The 20,416-nt window shown below is 39.2% G+C and overlaps 1 protein-coding gene across 1 annotated transcript; it reads right to left on the bottom strand.

Annotated features, from left to right (window-relative positions):
- Nucleotides 1-400: 400 nt before the first annotated feature.
- On the bottom strand, nt 401-14,605 carry LOC125880505 (alpha-tectorin-like). Its single transcript, XM_049563047.1, has 15 exons — nt 14,508-14,605; nt 12,562-12,585; nt 11,784-11,899; nt 11,244-11,522; nt 11,065-11,160; nt 10,746-10,911; nt 7,508-7,908; nt 6,830-7,406; nt 6,155-6,738; nt 5,387-5,939; nt 4,704-5,302; nt 3,521-3,681; nt 2,404-2,804; nt 2,064-2,260; nt 401-1,491 (listed from the first exon to the last, which is right to left on the bottom strand). Exons 1-15 carry the CDS (start codon nt 14,566-14,568, stop codon nt 1,342-1,344), a joined length of 4,365 nt encoding a protein of 1,454 aa, XP_049419004.1. The 5' UTR covers nt 14,569-14,605; the 3' UTR covers nt 401-1,341.
- Between the last annotated feature and the right edge of the window lie 5,811 nt (nt 14,606-20,416).

Raw genomic sequence — 20,416 nt, 5'->3', positions numbered from 1 at the left:
ACTGTAGAGGCTGGTAAAACCAGTGTGGGTAGTGATCCCGAGTATTCCTGTAACCTTTAGCAGTTAATATTTTTTTAAGCAATTTCCTGCTTGCAAAACTGAAACCATTTCTATTAGGGGTGAAACAGTGCACGTAATTGTATTGAACATTCAGAGTTTTGGATTTGTACGCATTAAAAAAAACAAAAACGAACAGTATGTTGAACTAATCCTTCTACATTTGGAAAATGAAATAAACAGGTTAAAGTCTGTGAAGCATGATGTTCTCAGTCTCACTGGGCTCAACAAGGCAGCAGCATACTGTCTGCCCCTGCCACCCGCAAACCAAAACATTCCACGCCAGTGAGATGTGCTGGGAGACACGCTATAGCAAGCTACATCGTTACAAGATGGTTAGCAAAGCCATTACCAGTCCAGAAATTGAAGATCCTCCAATAACTTACAGGTCTGGTCCCACTTCACTTTTGCTGTGAATTGTAAGAATGATGGTGGGAATACCTCAAACATGTCAACTCATCTACGCCAATATCGGCCGAGTGTGTCAATCGGTGGAACTAGATGAAAACAAGAAGCAACACAAGCTACAAGCTAACGTTGTCCCCGAAGCATTTAAGCAACCCTTTCTAACTGATTCAGACAGGGTAAAAGAAATATCTGCGACAATTGGTACATTATTAGCTGCTGATATGAGACCCAACTCATGAAAGACGCAGGCTTTATGAACATGCTTAACGTAATTGAGACCCATATGAGCCTATTTCAGACAGACTGTAATTCCTGCTTTGTACAAAAAAACCCTTAAAAGCCCAAATTATGATTTGTCAAAAAACAAGGACATTTCTCTGCTATTTCAGAAATAGAATTACTTATTTTGTTTGTATTTGTATAACTACAGTACCCAATTTTGTATTTTATAAGGAGCTGTTTTTGTTTTATGTGTTGCTAAGACACCACAGAACATGGGTCACTCAGGTATAGCTCCATCATTGTTCAAAGTCAAAAATAGATAATTCTTTAAGATGTTAGTTTTGCTTTATCGAAAACATACCGAACCATGACGCCATCATGTCGTATAAAACCAAACTGTTTATTTTGTGAACTGTTACACCCCTATTTTTATAGCTTTTGATAAGCACAAATGTCATTTTAATATTTAGATATTACAAAACAAATTGTAATAATAATAATTTGTGACAATTTATAGCAAGTTTAATAGAGGTTCAGTTTTTGAAGTGGTGTCTCTTCCCCAGTTATTTTACAAAAAAAAATTAACCGCAGTGGTGTATATTTGTAAAGCCTTACAATACCAACCCCACACTGTGAAATCTAATCTGTTTAAGTTTAATCTGTTTCATCAAAACAGCCCAGCTGGTCGTTTCTGATGGTGCACTCTTGTGAAGAAGTGCAAGATGCAGCAGAACAGCGCAGGTCATTGGCAGCATGGCATTTACATTGCTGGGAGCAACCCTCTGTCCAGAAGGACTCACCAACCTGTAGCATGAGAGAAAAAGATGCATTTATGTGATCAAATCAAGCATGTGCTACATTAATAAGACAAAAAGGCCTCTAAGGGGAAGAGGGAACAGGTTAGTGAAATCGTTTTAGACCTTTCTGTGGCACATATTTGTAGTCGTGCCAGTTGTTTTTATTGTTAAATGATAGTTACATAGCTATGTCATTGTTTTCTGCCAAGCTGTCACTCGGTCTACATGCGGCTTTGCAAAACTGTTTCATGAATGTCAGTAATTTACAAACAGTCTTTAGCAGTAGTACAACTTCTGTTGTAAATGCTACTGTCCTTTTTTATCTTTGCAAGTACATGGAACATGTTCATACATATCAGCCACATTCTACAGTAACACACATTTACATTACTTGTGGGCTGGGCTGTTTATATTAGGTATAATATTCAACCAAATTATTGCAAGCCGATTATTAGAGATATAATATCTTTTAAAGAATAAATAATAATGGCATTGACAAGAGAAAGGAGGGAAAACAATGACGGTGTCATGGGGTTTTAAAAATCTGGTGTTTTATTCATTTACAAGTTTAAGACTTACATTGTAGTAGAAGCCCTCATATTGACATCCGCAGCTTTCCGCAGGGACGCAACTTGTTCCACTTCTGAGGAAACCTTCGTCACAGAAACATCCCTCAGAGCAACCCTGCTCACAACTGGCATCAATGCTGCTGGCACAGGTGTGACCACAGTCGGTACCACACAGCTCATAATGGCTGTTGGCAGAACAGTCAAGTCCTTCATAAGTGAGAGAAAAAATAATTGATGTCAGTCAGTTAACTAACAGTGTACAAAGATGCAGTAGGTCAAGAGACCGTCTCAGAAAATACATCTCTGATTGTTTCTTAGGCTGTTAGCTACACATTGATGGGTTGACTTACTGCAGGTGGTGTTCTGTCTCCAAGGGTAGATTCGAACATTAGCAGACTGACAGGCACTGACATATGCCTCAATGGCCCTACACAGGAGATCTTGGTCCTGGTTTCCCGACACACACACATCAAACACACAGTCACTGAAATATGGCGCTGGGTCCACGTGCTCATGGCAGAAGCTGAGGGGGCCATCAGCTGCCTGAATCACCTCACACTGGGCTCTGGCAGGGAGGTCATTGGTGCATTGTGGACAGGAGGAGCCACACCCATCACTGCAGGTGTAGTTGCCTTCCACTTTCCAAGCTTTCCCAAACTCATCTGTAGTGGTGACTATCGTTCCAGATGGGGTGTGGAACTCATCATTTGGATTTTCGTTGAAGTTTCCACAAAGGCCACATGTTTTTCCACTGCATTGATGAAAATAGTTGAATGCATCCAGAGTCAAAAATATGTTGATAGATTGAAATATTTCTGATAATACAATGTGAATTTCAAATTTTATTTAATGTTCAAACTGATGAACTTTATTGTTAATTGTAGATATACACTTATTCTGAATTTGATGCCTGCAACACGTAACAAAACTTTTGGACAGCAGCATGTCTACCACTGTGTTACATCACCTTTTCGACACTTGGTAAGCATTTGGGAACTGATTACACTAATTGTTAAAGTTTTGAAAGTGGCATTCTTTGCCATTCTTGCTTGATACACAACTTCAATTGTCTGACAGTTCAGGGTCTCTGTTGCCATATTTTGCGCTTCATAATGCACCACACATGTCCAAAGGGTGACAGGCCTGGACTTCATGCAGGCCAGTCTACTACCTGCACTCATTTTACTATGAACCACATTGTTGTAACACATGCAGGATGCGGCTTGATACTGAAATGTGGTGCGAGCATCAAATTCACAATGAGTGTATATTTTTAGAAAACAAAGTTGATCAGTTTGAACATTAAATCTTGTCTTTGTGCTGTGTTCAATTGAATAAAAGTAGAAAGGGATTTGCATATAATTGCATTCTGTTTTTATTTACGTTTTGCAAAGCATCCCAGACCTTTTGGAATTTGGGTTGTATTTATTTTCCAGACTACTATGGGCTACAATAAATGGCAGTTACCTGTAACTCGGTGGTACAGTGATAGATACTGTACTCCATCCATCGTATGTGACAGTCAGGCCAAAATCAGTACTGACAAACGTGCGAGATCCACTTGCATATATAAAGACTTCACCTCCATTCGAGAGAATGAGAGGTAAGTTTTTAGTCACTCCATTCACCTTTAACATTAGAAAAACAAAATTTGAAGAACAACCGTAGATTAGTAATTGTGTTGCAACAATAAAATACCCGACTTAACTTTGACTTGGTATTCATGACTTCAGACTTAACTTAGACTTGAGGCAGTTGACTTGAGAGGACTTTTTTTATTTAAGTGTTTCATATTTTCATATTCAAATAAGAGTACTAAAACCACACAGTAAGAGTATGCTACACAAGTAAAAGTCCTGCATTAAAAATGTTACTGAAATAAAAATATGTAGGTATGACAAAAAGGTACATAAGTATTAAAAGTATAAAACTGCCCCCTTTGTTAAAGTCTACTGTTATATATGATCTCATTACATGATTCTGACTCATGCATTAATGTAGAAGCAGGATTTTACTGGTTAAAGTGGAGCTCCTTTTGATTTTTTAGCTAATGGTTATTTTCATTTTGGATTAATCTGCTGATTATACCCTCCATTAGATTGTTTTCTTTGTAAAAAATCTGGAAACAGTGAGAAATGGCATCACAATGACCCAGAGCCCAAAATAATATGTTCACAATGTTTGTTGTGTCCAGGCAACAGTTCAAACCTTAAAATCCCCACATCTGTAAAGCTGGACGCATGAAATGTTTTTGCATTAAAAATAACATAAATGATTATCAAAATCATTGCCAATGAATTTTCTGTCAGATCATTATTTGACTCATAGTTCCAGCTGTACTTTTAAGTTTTCATATATTTTGTGTGAAAAAAAATCTTAATTTGTAAAGTTACTTACTAACTAAAGCTGTAGAAATGTAGTAGAAGTTGACAGTAGCATGAGGGGAAAAAAACCCTCTGATTTGTATTTACAGTACCTGAGTAAATGTATTTAATTACTTGCCTCGACTTGCTTGACCTATTGCAAGGATTTGACTCGCTTGATTCGCACCAAAGTGACTTGGGACTTGTTTGAGACTTAGGTTTAGAGACTTGGTTGTGACTTGCACATGTGTGATTTACTTCCACCTCTGTCAATCTGTGTAACTTACCTGTATCGTACTGTTGGCTTCCCTCGACATATGCACTTGATAGCCCCACACATTCACAAAAACGTCAGCTGTGACCGACACTGGCAGCCCTCTCCACAGCTCATTCTTAGCCTCCACTGAAAATTGATGGAGTTCATCAGTCGCATCACAAAGGGTCACTAGAATATAGCGGCAGGTTCCTTGGAAGTCGAAGACCTTTCCATCAAAGGTGAGGTAGTGAGGATCATCAGAGGCAGTGCAGGTGCCATGAGGGTTGGGATGGCAGCCAAACTCACCCTCCACCACACGGCAGGACTCCTGGGGACCACAGGAGCTGGGGATACAGTGGACTGCCCCAGAAGTGCCATCACAAGTACACAAGCTTTGACATTTCTCACCATCCGAGAACTGTTCACCACCTTGCCAATAGCGTCCCTGGTGAAAGCAACCACAATGTGTTGGTGGTATACACTGGTTGTCATTGAGGACAAAACCATCATCACACTGGCAACCCTCCTGGCACACAGTGTCACAGGCAAAAGGGAAAGAGCGACTGGGGCAGGTGGAGGGACAAGATGTCCCACAGACTTCATAATGGCTGTTTGGAGGGCAGTTTTGCTCTAGAAAAAAACAAAGGTATTCATTCAGCGCAAGCATTAATATTATATCAAGACCACTTACAACAAAGGGTACATAGTGCTTACCACAACCAGTTGCATTCCTCCAGTGTCCAAGGGCTACGCCTTGCTGTTGACACATTAGTGCATAATCTCGTAGGACCTCACATAGTGTTGAATCTGGATCTTTAGAGGCCCTCATGATCTCCACACATGCATCCACATGCTGATGTGGGTCCACCTTGGCCCAACACTGGGCAAATAGCCCATGAGGTGAGCCAATAATGCCACAGTACTCAGTGGAATTGTAATGTGTTGTAGAATTCTGATTTACATTTTCCACACAGTGTGCAGCGAGGGAGCCATCTCGCCAACTGTCCCCAAAGTCCTGAGAGTCGTTGACCGGAATGCCATTGGGTGTGAGGAAGTCATCATGTGGATGACCATTGTAATTACCACAGAGTCCACCCAGTGAACCACTGTAGATAACAGGTGCAGTGATACGCACAAAGTGAGGCCAGACTGTCTGCACCGTTACACCAAAGGAGGTGCGAAGGATGATACTGTGAACACTGCTGTGGAAGATTTGGACTCGGTTGGATGCTGAGCTGAATGGAAGTCTGATCTGCTGACCGTCAACCTGAAGGGCCATTTATACAACCAGTGTCAGATTTGATTGGTGACAAAAAAATTCAGTTTTCATCAAAATCATTTTTAGAACCCTCTTTTGGAGAAAGTGTTTCCTTTTAGGTGTAAAATAACATCACAACAGCAGGACAGAGATTATTCTACTTTTTCATAAAACTTTTGTCTTGAGTCACCACAAATTTATCCTGAAATATATCTGTGACTTACCCGAACTTTGCTGCTATCTGTCATTTCAATGGAGATTTGTGTTCCCTCTGCCTCAAACTTTAGTACCCGGGCAAAACCCTGCTGGTCTCTGGGCACTTTTTCTGCTGTCACCACAAAATGTGGGTGACTAGACAGTCCCATTACTTTGGCCAGGGTCAATCGACACGCTCCAGGATACTGGTATGTCAGTCCATCAAATGTTTGATATGACCCTGGGCCTCTTATCCAGCATGTTCCATAGTTGTTAGTTCTGCATCCTCTTTCACCTTCCTCCACCGTGCAAGACTCAAGTGGGCCACAAGCATGGGAACGGCAGGTCATGGAGCCAGATCTGCAGCTACAATGCCTCTCACAGTCCTCGTCTAGTATTACAGTCTCACCGGACCGGTAGTAGCGACCCTCAAAGTTGCAGCCACACTCAGAATGAGGGACACAGACCCCACCACTGAGAATGTAGCCTGAATTGCAGATGCAGCTCTCCTGGGCAGGGAGAGGACAGTTGTGGGTAGAATTGGGGTTGATGCAGGTAGCTGGACATCCTGTGCCTTGGGACTCAAAGTGGCTGTTCGCAGGGCAGGGGATTTCTAGACAAAACAAAACAACATTGATCTTTACGTAATGGACATTTTACCCAAAATATTATTTGAAATAATGTTGATTGACGGACAGACATACCACAGAAGCCTTCTCTCCTCCAGCTTGGCAGCTGTATACCGTTCTGTTGACACTGACTTGCATAAGCACTTAGTGCTTGGCACAGAATGGATTGGTACCATCCTCCCACACACAGATCAAACACACAACTCTCCACAAAGGCCAGAGGGGGAAGTCGTTCATGGCACGCAGCAAATGGTCCAGAAGTGCTCTGGAGGATACTGCAGTGGGCACTGTCATTGTATAACGCTTTCTGAGCCTCAGTGCAGGCAACACAGTCCAGACCTTCACAATGCGGATCACAACCGGGCTCATCATCTCCTGATGCTTTCCAACTGTTGGCAAAATCCACATCAGAACTCACAAGCTCGCCTTCACGGGTGCTAAAGTCATCCTCAGGATGATTGTTGAAGTTTCCACACAGGCCACATGTTGCATTCTGGTAAGTGTAGGGCACATTGATAGAGACATAATGGCCGACGTCATAAGACACCTCTAAGCCAAAGTCAGTACTGACGATCACAGAAAAACCTGACTCATAAACCTGGATCTTGCCATTGCTAAGGGAGACTGGAGTGGCTGCAACATTTCCATTAACCTGTAAGCATAACAGCAACTATGTCAAAAGAAGCAAAATCATATTTGGAATCATTTGAAAAAAGTCAAAGTTTGAGTTTAAGTACAGTCAGAAACACTAACCTTGGCCTGACCACGACGTCCCTTGACTATCTCAATTGTTTCATCATAGACAAACACTTTTAGCAGTTGTGTCCAGGAAACACGAGTGCTGTCCTGGTGCTGGTTTTTGCCCTCTACTCTATAGTAAGGCAGCCCATGACCACATTGTTCTGAAAGAACATAGGTGCAGGTGCCCTGGAAGTGAAACACTGTGCTATCAAAGGTGTGGTAATGCTGATCACCACTTAGGGTGCAGGTGCCTCTCTGCACCGTCTGGCAGGAGAACAGAAAGGCATCAGGTTGGCAGATATGGGAAAATGTGCAGGGTTGGCTTTGACATTGCAGGCCTGTTGAGGTGCAGATGCACCTCTGTGCACAGGTACTGTCAGTCCAGAATGAGTCACCCAGCAGCACAGGTTCACCTTGAAAAGAATCAAAGGAATTGTAGATGAACAATTAGATACAAACCTCCTGTAAAACAATACTGTTTGAATTATTTGGAGAAGAACACCTCCGATGTAAGGAAGTGTTCAATCTACGCAGTAATGGAGAACAAACACACATATTAACCTACTTAGAACTAATTCAATCCTACACTTAAATTTTAAGGTTCCAGAGTGCAATATATCCTATTCAACTGCAGACACCATATTAAACATTCATTTGCTGAATAATTGTTTTTCGGTCTTGTGCTTGAATGTTTCAGTATTGGTTGCCAGCAGTGCACATTATTGTAAAGTAATGTGCCTAAATTACAAAGAGTCACTTGTGGTCACCCTGTGTGTCTGATCCTACCATTGAAAATGCAGCCTGTTGATGCACGGTCTGTCCGGAAGGCCCACCGCCCTGGTACATTGACATTGCTGATCAGGTGGAAATCGCCTGTTGCACTGTCAGAGACTGACCCAGGGATGGAGAAATAATGAATGGAGTTGACTGTGTCGTAGCCAGCCTGGGGAAGAAATCACACTAAATTTGTATGTTTTTTTTTTTTTTTTTTTAACATTTTGTAAATTTAAAAATATGTCTCATATACCGCAATCACTATTCATTTTAGTTAAAGTAACTGAAAAACATTCTGTATTTCTTATTTGATCTGTCAAAACTTTGGTGATTCTGACCTGTACACTGCGATTTGTTGGAGCTATTATCCCAAAGTTCATCAGCACAAATGAGTACTTGCTTCCAGAGATCAAGACTGCTTGGGCAGTTGTGCACTGGGGAGAAAATGGTTAATAGTATTTCATAATATCAGATGTGTGTATTGTTTAGGGTGTTTCACTATTTAGCACAATCTGACTTACTGTTCCTGAATTAGGATAGTAGGGCATCTCATACCATGTTGCAATAAAGACCCAGCTGGCTTTAAATTTCAGTTTGGGGAAGTACTTGTTAATGTCCCATGTAGCTTGTTGGAGGACACCTCCGCTGGTGTATTGGTTGTAGTAGATCTGACCCATCTGTCTGTTGTCGAGATCTGCCCAGACTGGAGATATGATGTCTCTTGGTCCATACATAGGAAACTTTCGAACTGTGTAAGACGTCCATGGATTGTCAAATGTCAAGTATCCATTCTGGTTGACCTGAAAACAAAAATTTAGGTACACCGATTCTTACTATCAAGGAATCAGGTGATGCTGATGATAGTCTTTGACAACTGAGTGTCAACAAATTTTGGCATATCTTCACTTAAGAACATTCATACAGTATTGTCAGATGTAACTCAATATTAACTATATCTTTGAACAGTCACTTTTTGTGAATTTAAATTAAACATTATGTCTCTGTTCTGCAGTTTCAAAACACATTGGAAGTTACTTTGTAACCAGGGGTTTCTCAAAGTCTACAAACATTTAACTGTGGTATCTGAGCAATATTTTTACCTACATAAATCTGCTTGTAGGTATGCCCAAAATAGTCAAAAGGTTGTTTTAAGGGTATTGGAGGAGGACTTTCATCATCTGCAATATGGCTTGTAATTCCCAACATTGGGTAGAGGGGTCCTAGAAAGAACAAAATTAAACAGTCACTAAAAAAGTACATTGAAACTTGAAGATTGACCTTCTAGTGTTCAGTAGGCTTTTCAGGATCATCCCAATCACTCACTTCACTCATCCTTAATGCTCTTTGTTTGAGACTACTCAGCAAGACAAAAGGTCAGAGTTAACATAAACTTTGACACACTTTTGAAACAACCTCTGACAGTTTTACATAACACTTTTTTTCCTATAGAAGTGATTTTAGATTTACAACAATGACCTAATGTCCAGATTTTACACATCATCATAAAGCTGACCCAATGGTGACACAAAGGTGTATCAGAAATCATTATCTTGAAATATTGTGCCAATATATACTGTATATATTTAAATAAATAAATGTAATCAAGCCATCATTGTATGCTTTAATTGTCATGATATAGCAATCAACTTCTATTCTAAATCATGTTAGCCAACAGCCACATTGATAATAATACATTATTTTTATTCATTAGAATAATATCATTGTAATGATCACATGACCTTATGAATTGAAATTATTGTGTGGCTGGCATGTTAGGAAAGAAAAATCAAGATTTATCTATCTGGAGTTCAACTTACTTGGGCTGTTGGGAGTCACAATGCCTGTAAAATAAACAAAAAATGAAACAGAGATACACATGTAAATAAACAGATATAACTAGAGCAATATCAGAAGTTTTACTAACACTGTAAAATTGAGGTAAGGCTCATTGTCAAGGTGCAATTGAATTACAACAAAGGCTGTTAGATCTGCATCCTGTTTCCAACTTCTCCACCCTGCAAGACTCTAATGGGCCACAACCACAGGAGCAGGAAGTCATAAAGCCATAACTGCAGGTACAACATCTCCCAGAGTCCTCGTCTTGTATTATAGTCTCTCCAGAGCGGGAGAAGTAACCCTCAAAGGAAATACCGACCCTTAAAATAATAATAACCTATTAACCTGTAAGCACACCAGCAAGTGTGTTGAGTAGCAATATATATATTTGAATCATTGAAAAGAGTCAAACTGTAAGCATCAACATAGTCAGAATTTCTAATCTTATCCTCATCATGATGTCCCTTGATAAGCTCAGTGGTTTTATTGTAGACATACGCATGGACCAGTCATAGCCAGGAAACATGAGTGCTGCCTCGGTGCTCATTTTTGCCCTCCATTCTTTAGTTAGGCAACCCATGACCACATTGCTCTGAGAGAGCACAAGTGCAGGTGGTTTGGTCACCATGTCTGATCTTACCGATAAAAGTGCAGCCTGCTGATCCATGGTCTATCCGGAAAGCCCATCGACCGGGGACATTGACGTTGCTGCTCAGGCGGAAATTTGAGTTACTACCTGTTGCACTGTCAGAGAATGATCCAGGGATGGAGAAATGATGAATCGAGTCGACTGTGTCATAGCCAGCCTGGGAAAAAAAATTCGAGCTAAATTTGTATGTTGTAAATTAAAACAAAACTGTCTCTAAGATTCTGCAATCTCTCTATTCATTTGATTTACAGCAACTGGAAAAACATGCTGTAATTCTTAACTGAACTGTAATAATTTAAGTTATTCTGACCTGTACACTGTAATTTGTCGCAGCTATTATCCCATAGTTCATCAGCACAAATGAGTACTGGCCACCAGAGATCAAGACTGCTTGGACTGTTGTTTGCTGGGGAAAAAAAAATAGTACTTCATTTTTTGATATGTGCATATCTTTCAGGGTGTTTTACCAATTAGAACAAGTTGACTTACTGTTCCTGTATTTGGATAGTAGGCCACCTCATACCATGTTGCAATAAAGACCCAGTTGGCTTTAAATTTCAGTCTTGGGAAATACTTGTTAATGTCCTGTGTAGCTTGTTGAAGGACACTGCCGCTGGTGTATTGGTTGTAGTAGATCTGACCCATCTTTCTGTTGTCGAGATCTGCCCAGAATGGAGAGATAATGTCTCTTGGTCCATACATAGGAAACCTCTGGGCTGTGTAAACCCTCCATGGATCATCAAATGTCAAGTATCCATTCTGGTTGACCTGAACACAAAAATTTAGATACACCAATTCTTACTATTAAGGAATCGGGTGATGCTGACGATAGTCTTTGTCAACTCCATTTCATTGAACTTTGGCAAATCTTCACTTGAGTATGTTCAAACAATATTGTCAGATGTGACTAAATATTGACTATATCTTTGAACAATCATTCTTTTGTGAATTAAATTTCAACATGTCTCTGTTCTGCAAAGTCTACAAACATTTGACGGTAGTATTTGAACAACATTGTTTGTTACATACATAAATCTGCTTGTAGGTCTTCCCAAAATAGACAAAAGGTCGTTGTAAGGTTACTGGAGGAGGACTGTCATCATCTGATATATGGTTCGTAATTCCTGTTGTTGGGTAGAGGGGTCCTAGAAAAAACAAAATTAAACATCAGCCTTTTCATGATCATCCCAATCACTCACTTACACTTGTTTAACGCTCTTTGTTTGAGACCACTCAGCTGTGGTTACTGACTTGCACCTTGTGTTCTTCTTGTTTGTGTGTTTGTTATGTGTATGTTATTCAGCCATTTTGCCTCAACTAAATATTTGACTTTTTAATTTTTACAGTGTGCAGAGCATGTTTTGGATTGTATTTTTGTTCTAATATACACAACATAAAGAAATGCCAGAAACAGATAAACATAATTGAAACCATGAAGCACTTTGAAAACAAACACTACTGGTACTGTAGTTTTGAATAACTTAAAAAATGATCCATTGATATCCACACATTACACATCATTATACAGCTGACCTGATGGCGACATTAAAGTGTATCAAAAAATCACCTTGATTCATTGTGCATAAAAAAAAATTGAAATTGAAATAATTTTATGCTTGAATTGTCATTAATTAATCAATTCTATTCTAAATAATATTAGCCAACACCCACACTAATAATAATACAGCATAAATATTCATTAGAATAATATTGTTGAAATAGTCACATGACTTTATGAAATTGGCATGATTGTGTGGCTGGCATGTTAGGAAAAAAAAAATCAAGATTTATCTCGAGTTCAACTTACTCGGGCTCCGGGGGGTCGCCATGCCTGTAAATAAAACAAAAAATGAGCAGAAATACACATGTAAATAAACAGATATGTCTTGAGAAATATCAGAAAGAACTTATGTAAAGCTTGTTGTGAACCATTGTTAAACTACAATTGAAATACAGAAATGAGACAACATACTGTACCCTGGTACTCTGGTACAAGAGTTCAGACCAGCCCTCTTGTTGAAGTGGACAACATTAGCCTACTTGTTTACCTACAGAGCAGGTTTTAATAGGAATAGAGTGTTGTGAAGGTAATTAATTCAGCTATTAATGGTTTTCTTCCTAAAGCCTTTCCCACTGCCTCCCCACTAGCAACTAAGTGACCTTAACTTAAAGATAGTATGTGAAAACACTAGTTAACGACAGCTCCCTTTTAAAATAGTAACTGGAAATTGCTTTTGCTGCAAGTATACTTTAACTGCCAGGAATATGTCACTTTTTAAGTCTAGATCAATCTATAAGAACTTTCATCTATGAAGCTGACATAGCTGAACATGATCTGTGCTTTTACAACTCTGAGGAGAGGCTACATGATTGTTTAAAGAAACTCCTTCACAGATTATAATGAATTCAGTTCACACTTCTACTTTAACTGCAGATTGGTTACTTTATCTTAGTTTTTGAAAAGCTTTCAATTATAAAATAGAGGTATCAATCAGAGGTTATACACTACCACTCCAAAGTTCGCTGTCACTCGCAAAATTCATGTTTTCTTTGAAAACTCCCATATTTATTCATCAAATGGGTTGTAGTATGATAAAAAGAAGAAATAGTCACAATACTGTCAAAACTCGATATTATAATATTATTCCTCAAACTTTGCTTTTGTCCATGAATCATCAATTTGCAGCAATGACAGCCTTACAGGCCTTTTTGTTGAGATAATCTAAAGAAATTTCCCCCATGTTTCTTGAAGCACATCCCACAAGTTGGATTGGCTTGATGAGCATTTCTTACTTAACATATATTCAAGCTGTTTCCACAATGACTCAATGCGGTTGAGATCTGGTGACTGTATCGGCCACTCCATTATAGACAGAATACCAGCCCACTCTTTCACTCAATAGTTCTTGTAATGTTTGGTGCTGTGCTTTGGGTTATTGTCGTGTTGTAGGAGGAAATTGGCTCCGATCGAGTGCCATGCACAGCCTTCCTTATTCAAGATCTCTCACTTTACCAGCACCAAAACATCCCCAGGTTGACACATTCCCTCCATCATGTTTGACTGATAGTGTCAAGCATTCCTGAGGACGTTCATTTGTTCTGAATCTCACAAATGTTCTTCTTTGCTATCCAAACACCTCAGACTATGACAACATATTACAATCTTTCTCTTTCCAATGTCTGTGTACATTTGCCCATTTTAATCTTGACCTTTTTTCAGCCAGATGTCAGATATGGCTTTTTCTTTGCTGTTCTGCCTGAAGGTCAGCATCTTTGAGGCACCTCTTCACTGTTGACGTTGAGACTGGTGTTTTTTGTGGGTATCATACGTTTTTGGTGTGTGGATGCAGAACAAATGAAAAGATCATGGAGGAATGCTTGATGCCATCCAGCTTGTGATAGGTGTAACAGGAAGTATGGGTTGAATTTTTTTTTTTTTTTTTTTTTTTTACCTCAACAAATTTACTACTAGAATTCCAAAGGCCTGCAAGACTATAAGTACTGCAAATGGAGGATTCTTTGATGAAAGCAAAGTTTGAAGGACAAAATTAGTATTTCAAGAAAATCATTATTTACAACCTTGTCAATGTATTGGCTATAATTTCTGTGCATCTTGCATCTTGCAAATTTGATGAATAAAAGTGTGAATTTTCATAGAAAAGATGAAATTTTCTGGGTGACCCCAAACTTAGTGTAAACACAGAATTAATCAAACAGGTCTTTTTCCTGTTTTCCTATTGCTGTTATACTCACAACCTCCTTGGATGCTGAAGAGCAAGGCTGGCACTAGAAATGGAAAAATAGGCAACCGCATCTCTCTCAGAGGATTGAGCACAAACAAATGTGGAACCCCAATATCATCAGTCGACGCAGGTTTAGATGGAAAACTCAATCTTCAGTCGCTTGTCAGAGTGATGTAGAAGTCCCCTGGCCATCACTTAGGACTCTCTGCATCTCTAAAACCCAGGGTACTTATACTTTTTTTAATGTTCCCTATATAGACTTCCTACATTATATCATAGGTAAGCCTAAGGCTAACCGCAGAGAGCTATAGATTGCGGGAACTTTTGCTACCACATTTCTCGTATGTTTTCTCCTTTAGGTCATTCCGCTGGGAGAAATTAGGTTATGAGTCAATGTTTTGCTAATGGTTTTGCGGATCTATTAATCATGCCATCTATTTTAATTCAGTTACTTCCCTCTTTGATAGCCATCTGTACCCGCTCTGCATTCTCTGTGCTTTCCACCAGTTCTTTCACTTCCCTATGAGTCATTGCATGGAAACTTACCAAAAATTAAGAATTTTTCACAGTTCATATAATGGGAAATAATTCTATTAAATCCATGGGACCTTGCAAAAATCATATCACTCATATCCAATTCATATCAAATCCAATAATCATATCCAGTTAATCTTTTTTTTATCTTTTACTCAATGGGTCATATGAAATATTGTTGATTGATGGACAGACATACCACGGAAGCCTTCTCTCCTTCAGCTTGGCAGCTGTATACCGTTCTGTTGACACTGACTTGGATACACATTTAGTCTTCGGCATAGAATGGGTTCGTACTCTCCTCTCACACACAGATCAAACACACAACTCTCCACAAAGGCCTGTGGGGGAAGTTGTTCATGGCAAGCAGCAAAAGGTCCAGAACTGTTCTGGAGGATACCACAATGAGCACTGTCACTGTATAAAGCTTTCTGAGCCTCTGTGCAGGCAACACAGTCCAGACCTTCACACTACAGTTCACAACCGGGCTCATCATCACCTGATGCTTTCCAACTGTTGGCAAAAACCACATCAGAACTCACAAGCTCACCTCTGCGGGTTTTAAAGTCATCCCTGGGATCATTGTTGAAGTTTCCACACAGGCCACATGTTGCATTCTGGTAATTGTAGGGCACACGGATCCTGACATAATGATTTGTGTCATAAGACACCTCCAAGCCAAAGTCAATACTGACGATCACAGAAAAACCAGACTGGAACCTGGACCATGCCATTGCTAAGGGAGATTGGAGTGACCTCTCAAGCAAATGTCTCTATCACCACATTGTTTATGATGCCCTTAAATTCATCGATAGATATAAGTGTTTCTAATTTAAATCTTTTTGTTTTTGATCCCTTACAGCTGTACTTGTTATGCTAAAAGTACTGCTCGGCAAGGTAAGATTTTTTTTTTTCTTTTACGTTTTTTCTTAATGCTCTTTTTCCTCTGTTTAAACTCTTAGTGAATCCGAGCTTTTTGTTCTGTTCTGCTTGAAACACGTCCCTATGTTCATCAGAGTTCATTCTACACAGGAAGCTACAGACTGGTCTAGCTTATGTTTAATGGCTAACGTTATATGTGTCACGCAGTTCATCACACAACTTCTTGGCAGTGACTATTTAAGTATATGGAAGATCTGAGGTCTAAAATGATCAAGAGGAAATCTGCCCTGAACTTTCTTAAAAAAGACAAGATTCACTTAGCTTTTCTACAGGAAATGCATTTACATAATATGAAGCCATACATTTTTTTAGGGAATGGGTTGGTCAGATTTACCTTTCATCACACTCAACAAATGAGAGGAGTGTGATTCTCTAAATTCATAAAAAAAAAAATCTTCCCTTTACTGCCACAGCTTCTCATAAGGACACTGAAGGAAGATATATTTAGTAATGGGTGCTACATGGTAAACATATTTTGACAAGAAATGTCTATTCCCCTTATGTCAAGATGAAGCCTTTTACTTAGTGAGCTGAAATGGACTGCACCAATATGATTGTAGGGGATGACTTTAACTGTACCAATGATGGACAGACCTCTGTCTCAAGCAATTCAATTCAAAAAGGCTGTCTTAAATAATGATGAGTTTTTCTGTGTCCACTGTAAAAGTTGTGGATGGTACCCAGGGCTCAACAATAAGGATTGCCCGATTGCCTGGGGCAAGTAAAAATCGCGGTCGGGCATGTAAACTAACAACCTCGCTTGCCTGATCGGGCAAGTTGCTAAAAATAGTAAAAGTTAATAACTAATTGATAAAATTAATGTATTTTAAAACGTGCTCTTCTGCTCTGATGCAGGCGCACGACAGAGTTTTTCACTTTAAGCCCTGACACTGTCATTTTTGTGTAGGAATTAAGCTACAATACATGACGTATGTTGTTTTAATTAATAAATACAGTGTGAATAAAGATTACATAACATAAAAATAACTGCAGTCTTTGTTATTTGATAGCCGCTTAAATTAAACAATTTTTATGGGGCAAGTAAAAACTGACTTCGGGCAAGTAGATCTCTGACCAACTTGCCCGACCGGGCAAGTGAAAAAAAACCTTAGCGTTGAACCCTGGTACCAATGGAGCCGTTCCATACTGTCCCCATATTTGGTCACCCTTCTGGTGGGGTACCTAGCACACAGATCTGGTACTAAAACGTGTAGCTGTGAACACTGCAGTCCGTTGATTGGTCAGTAGCGGGCAGTCACTCTGCTCAGGGCTGAGTTGTGGCTGGTTTGGAAGCTCATGTAACCACTGTTCATACCATGGAGAGTTTTATTGGTACACTGTAACTATAAAATGAAATATAAAATGAAAGGATGTTTTGCTGCCTCTTGCAGCAGCTGGAGTCTGAGAAAAAAATAATGAGCTGGCGACGTGAATCCATCAGCACACCTTAAATTTCACTGTGACAACTTTGACCATTACTTCAGATTTTAAAAGACATACACTTTAAGCACTGAGTGAATCTTTAAACGTATAAATATATAAATTTAGACCAGGATGGCATATATCTCAATCCTCACTTTGAGAAAAAAAAAAAAAGTATTGTGGAGCGTTGTTCCTGTGGGCTCCAGCAACACTAAACCCCTGAGCTTGCCTGAGAAGGATTACTTGCACAAACCCGCTATTTTTAAATATCCCATGTAGAGAGACTCTCACTGCAGCCTGTTCTGACAATGTCAGCATGCAACCCCGTTCTGTGGACGATAAACGAGGTGCAGACCTCCATCTGTGTTACCAGTGATGAGGAAATACAGTGAGTGCTGGACAGAGCAGTGAGTGACAACAACCCCACCCACATTTAAGGGTACTGTGTGTGGTGGAAAAGCCAGGGTCTAGGTACCATGTCTGAAGGGTTACTGTTGGTTCCAAAGGTACCGTACTGAACATGTTTGGTGGAAACGAGGCTTATGTGTATAAGAAAGCCAGTTCGCTGGAGTTTTTAAATGGATCTCACTTGCTAGAGAAATTTTCTCTGGATCTCAAAAGGCGAAAGCATTTTATATCTGAATTTTATTCTTAGATATAACATTTGAACTTGGAAAAACTTGTATGGTTAAAAACATCTTGGTTGCTCAAATACATGACAGATGATGGTGTGTGGATTGCATCCCAGAGTCTAAATCTGCAATAGACATCAGCAGTTACAATATAATATCCTACACAGTATCTATATGCCACCATATATTTTCGGTAAGTAAAGGCAGGATTTCTACCAAATTGTCCCAAATGTAAAACTCATGCAGGCACTAGGTTGCATTGCTTTTCAGAAAGCAATAAAATGCAGTTATTCTTGAGGGCAGTATGCGCAAACATCAGTACAGCAATATGTTAACACGTGTAAGCAAAACCACTTCTATGTCTGCTTGTAAATGTCCCTAAATCTCTGAAACAATATGAGGAAGTAATCTGGTCTTACACAGATAAAAACTGAACACTATCAAACAATGTCTGAATTGTGGACATTGGATATGAATCCGATCGACGTACATAATAACTGTTGTGCTTCTTAATATGTAACTGCCATGCCTCCTTTTTTATGGACCAGCCTTGTAATGCTACGTAGTGTCATGGTTTGTAATAAATAATGTCTAATACTCTTAAATGTAGGCGGGGTTGTTGTCACTCACTGCTCTGCCCAGCACTCACTGTATTTCCTCTTTACCAGCGACACAGAGGGAAGTCTGCACCTCGTTTATCGTCCACAGAACACACATCGGGGTGGAACTCCAACGTACATGATACAGAGAGCAGAGGAGAATTGTAATTGGCGACATGTGGAGACAGAAATGACATGCCGTTGTGTAAATAAGATAAATAACATGAGGCTATTTAGTTTGCTTAATAAAAGAACAAGGTATAGACCTTTTCTATAGGAAAGGTAACCTTAAATGACTTCAGTTATGATCTCTGTTGCCCTCTAATATAATGGAAGGGGAAACACTGTACCATCCACAACTTCTCACAGTGGAAACAGAAAAGAAGCGTACCGTATGCATGCCACGCCTAGTTGCCAATTTATTAGGCATGCATAGCTGAGACTAATACAGTACCATTACAATAATAGCAGACAATATTAAAAAACAACAATACTAAAGACGTGTAACAAATCCTACTTTCATGAAGGTTATAAATGTTCAGTGTTTGTGGTTTTAGAGAGATGTTAATTTTAAGGATGTAGTTTTTGGTGCTATTGGACTGTACAGAGAACTATTTCTATTACCTAACTATTTAAGTTGTTACAGAAGTAGCATTAAACAAGTGGGATTAATATTTTGACTGCACACATGGTCTTGAAAGTTAATCTGTTCTCAGCTGAAAGTTCTTTTTTGCCCAATATGCTGAACTTGTTTATAATTACTTGCTTATACTTAACCATGATGTGACTGATATCGTGCCAGTAACAAAATATTAGATTGACAGCCACAGTGTGCTACAGGGACACACCCTCACCCTCAGACATACCTTAGAGGCAACCTGCTCCCGAGTGGCATCGGTGAAGCTGGCACAGGTGCACATGCTTCATCATGGTTGTCAATTGTTCTTTATATTTATATCCTGCATGCTTTTCTCAGCACATGCAGAGGAGTAACACCAGCTGAACATGCAGTTCCACAAACTAATTTCCTGGTTGATAACCTGAATGCAGCACTTCTTAAGAGTTTTGGCATGACACTGTTTCCTAGTTGAACCAGTAAAGTGAGACGAAGTGTAACCATGTACAACAAACAAAAACACACAATAGGAGTGACGACACACTCTGTTGAACATAGAGCTGCATTTGCAACAAAACCTGATAGCGAGCGATAAAATGATAAACAGTTAAATAAAACGACTCATTGTTTGACAGTTAACACATTTTCTACTATCATTCCTATTTGTAAATATTCAGGCTGACCTCTTTCTTCCTCTGGAGCTTGCCACATTTCCAACTGACTGCTGGATGCATCTGTTTGTTCTTACACCATTAAACAACACAATTTCTACCTATTGTAAGAATGTATACATAATTGTGTTGAATTTATTGTATAAATCATAATAACTATAATAAAGAACTAATAAAACAATGCTAAACTTGATTTATACAGCATTTTTTAAACAGTTTTAATAAAGTGTTACATATGAAAATCAAGATGAAACAAGTCAGCACAATACAAATTAATTCAAATCTACTAGGCCACATGTTGCATCCAAAAATACCATAGAGAATGAAGTAGAATAATATACATAACAATGACATGATATGAAATTGATGAATAGGTTGAAAGAAACAAATACAGATTAAACATATTAGAACTAAAGGAAAACAAATATGACATTAATAAAAGGCCAGTATATGGTACAGGATACCGAAAATGCCTTCACATGATAAGAAATTTGCTCTTCACT

Source organism: Epinephelus fuscoguttatus, linkage group LG20, assembly GCF_011397635.1.
Source record: "Epinephelus fuscoguttatus linkage group LG20, E.fuscoguttatus.final_Chr_v1".
Classification (NCBI taxonomy): domain Eukaryota; kingdom Metazoa; phylum Chordata; class Actinopteri; order Perciformes; family Serranidae; genus Epinephelus; species Epinephelus fuscoguttatus.
Note: the sequence above shows the minus strand (reverse complement) of the source record. Positions and strands in the feature narration are given on the sequence as shown.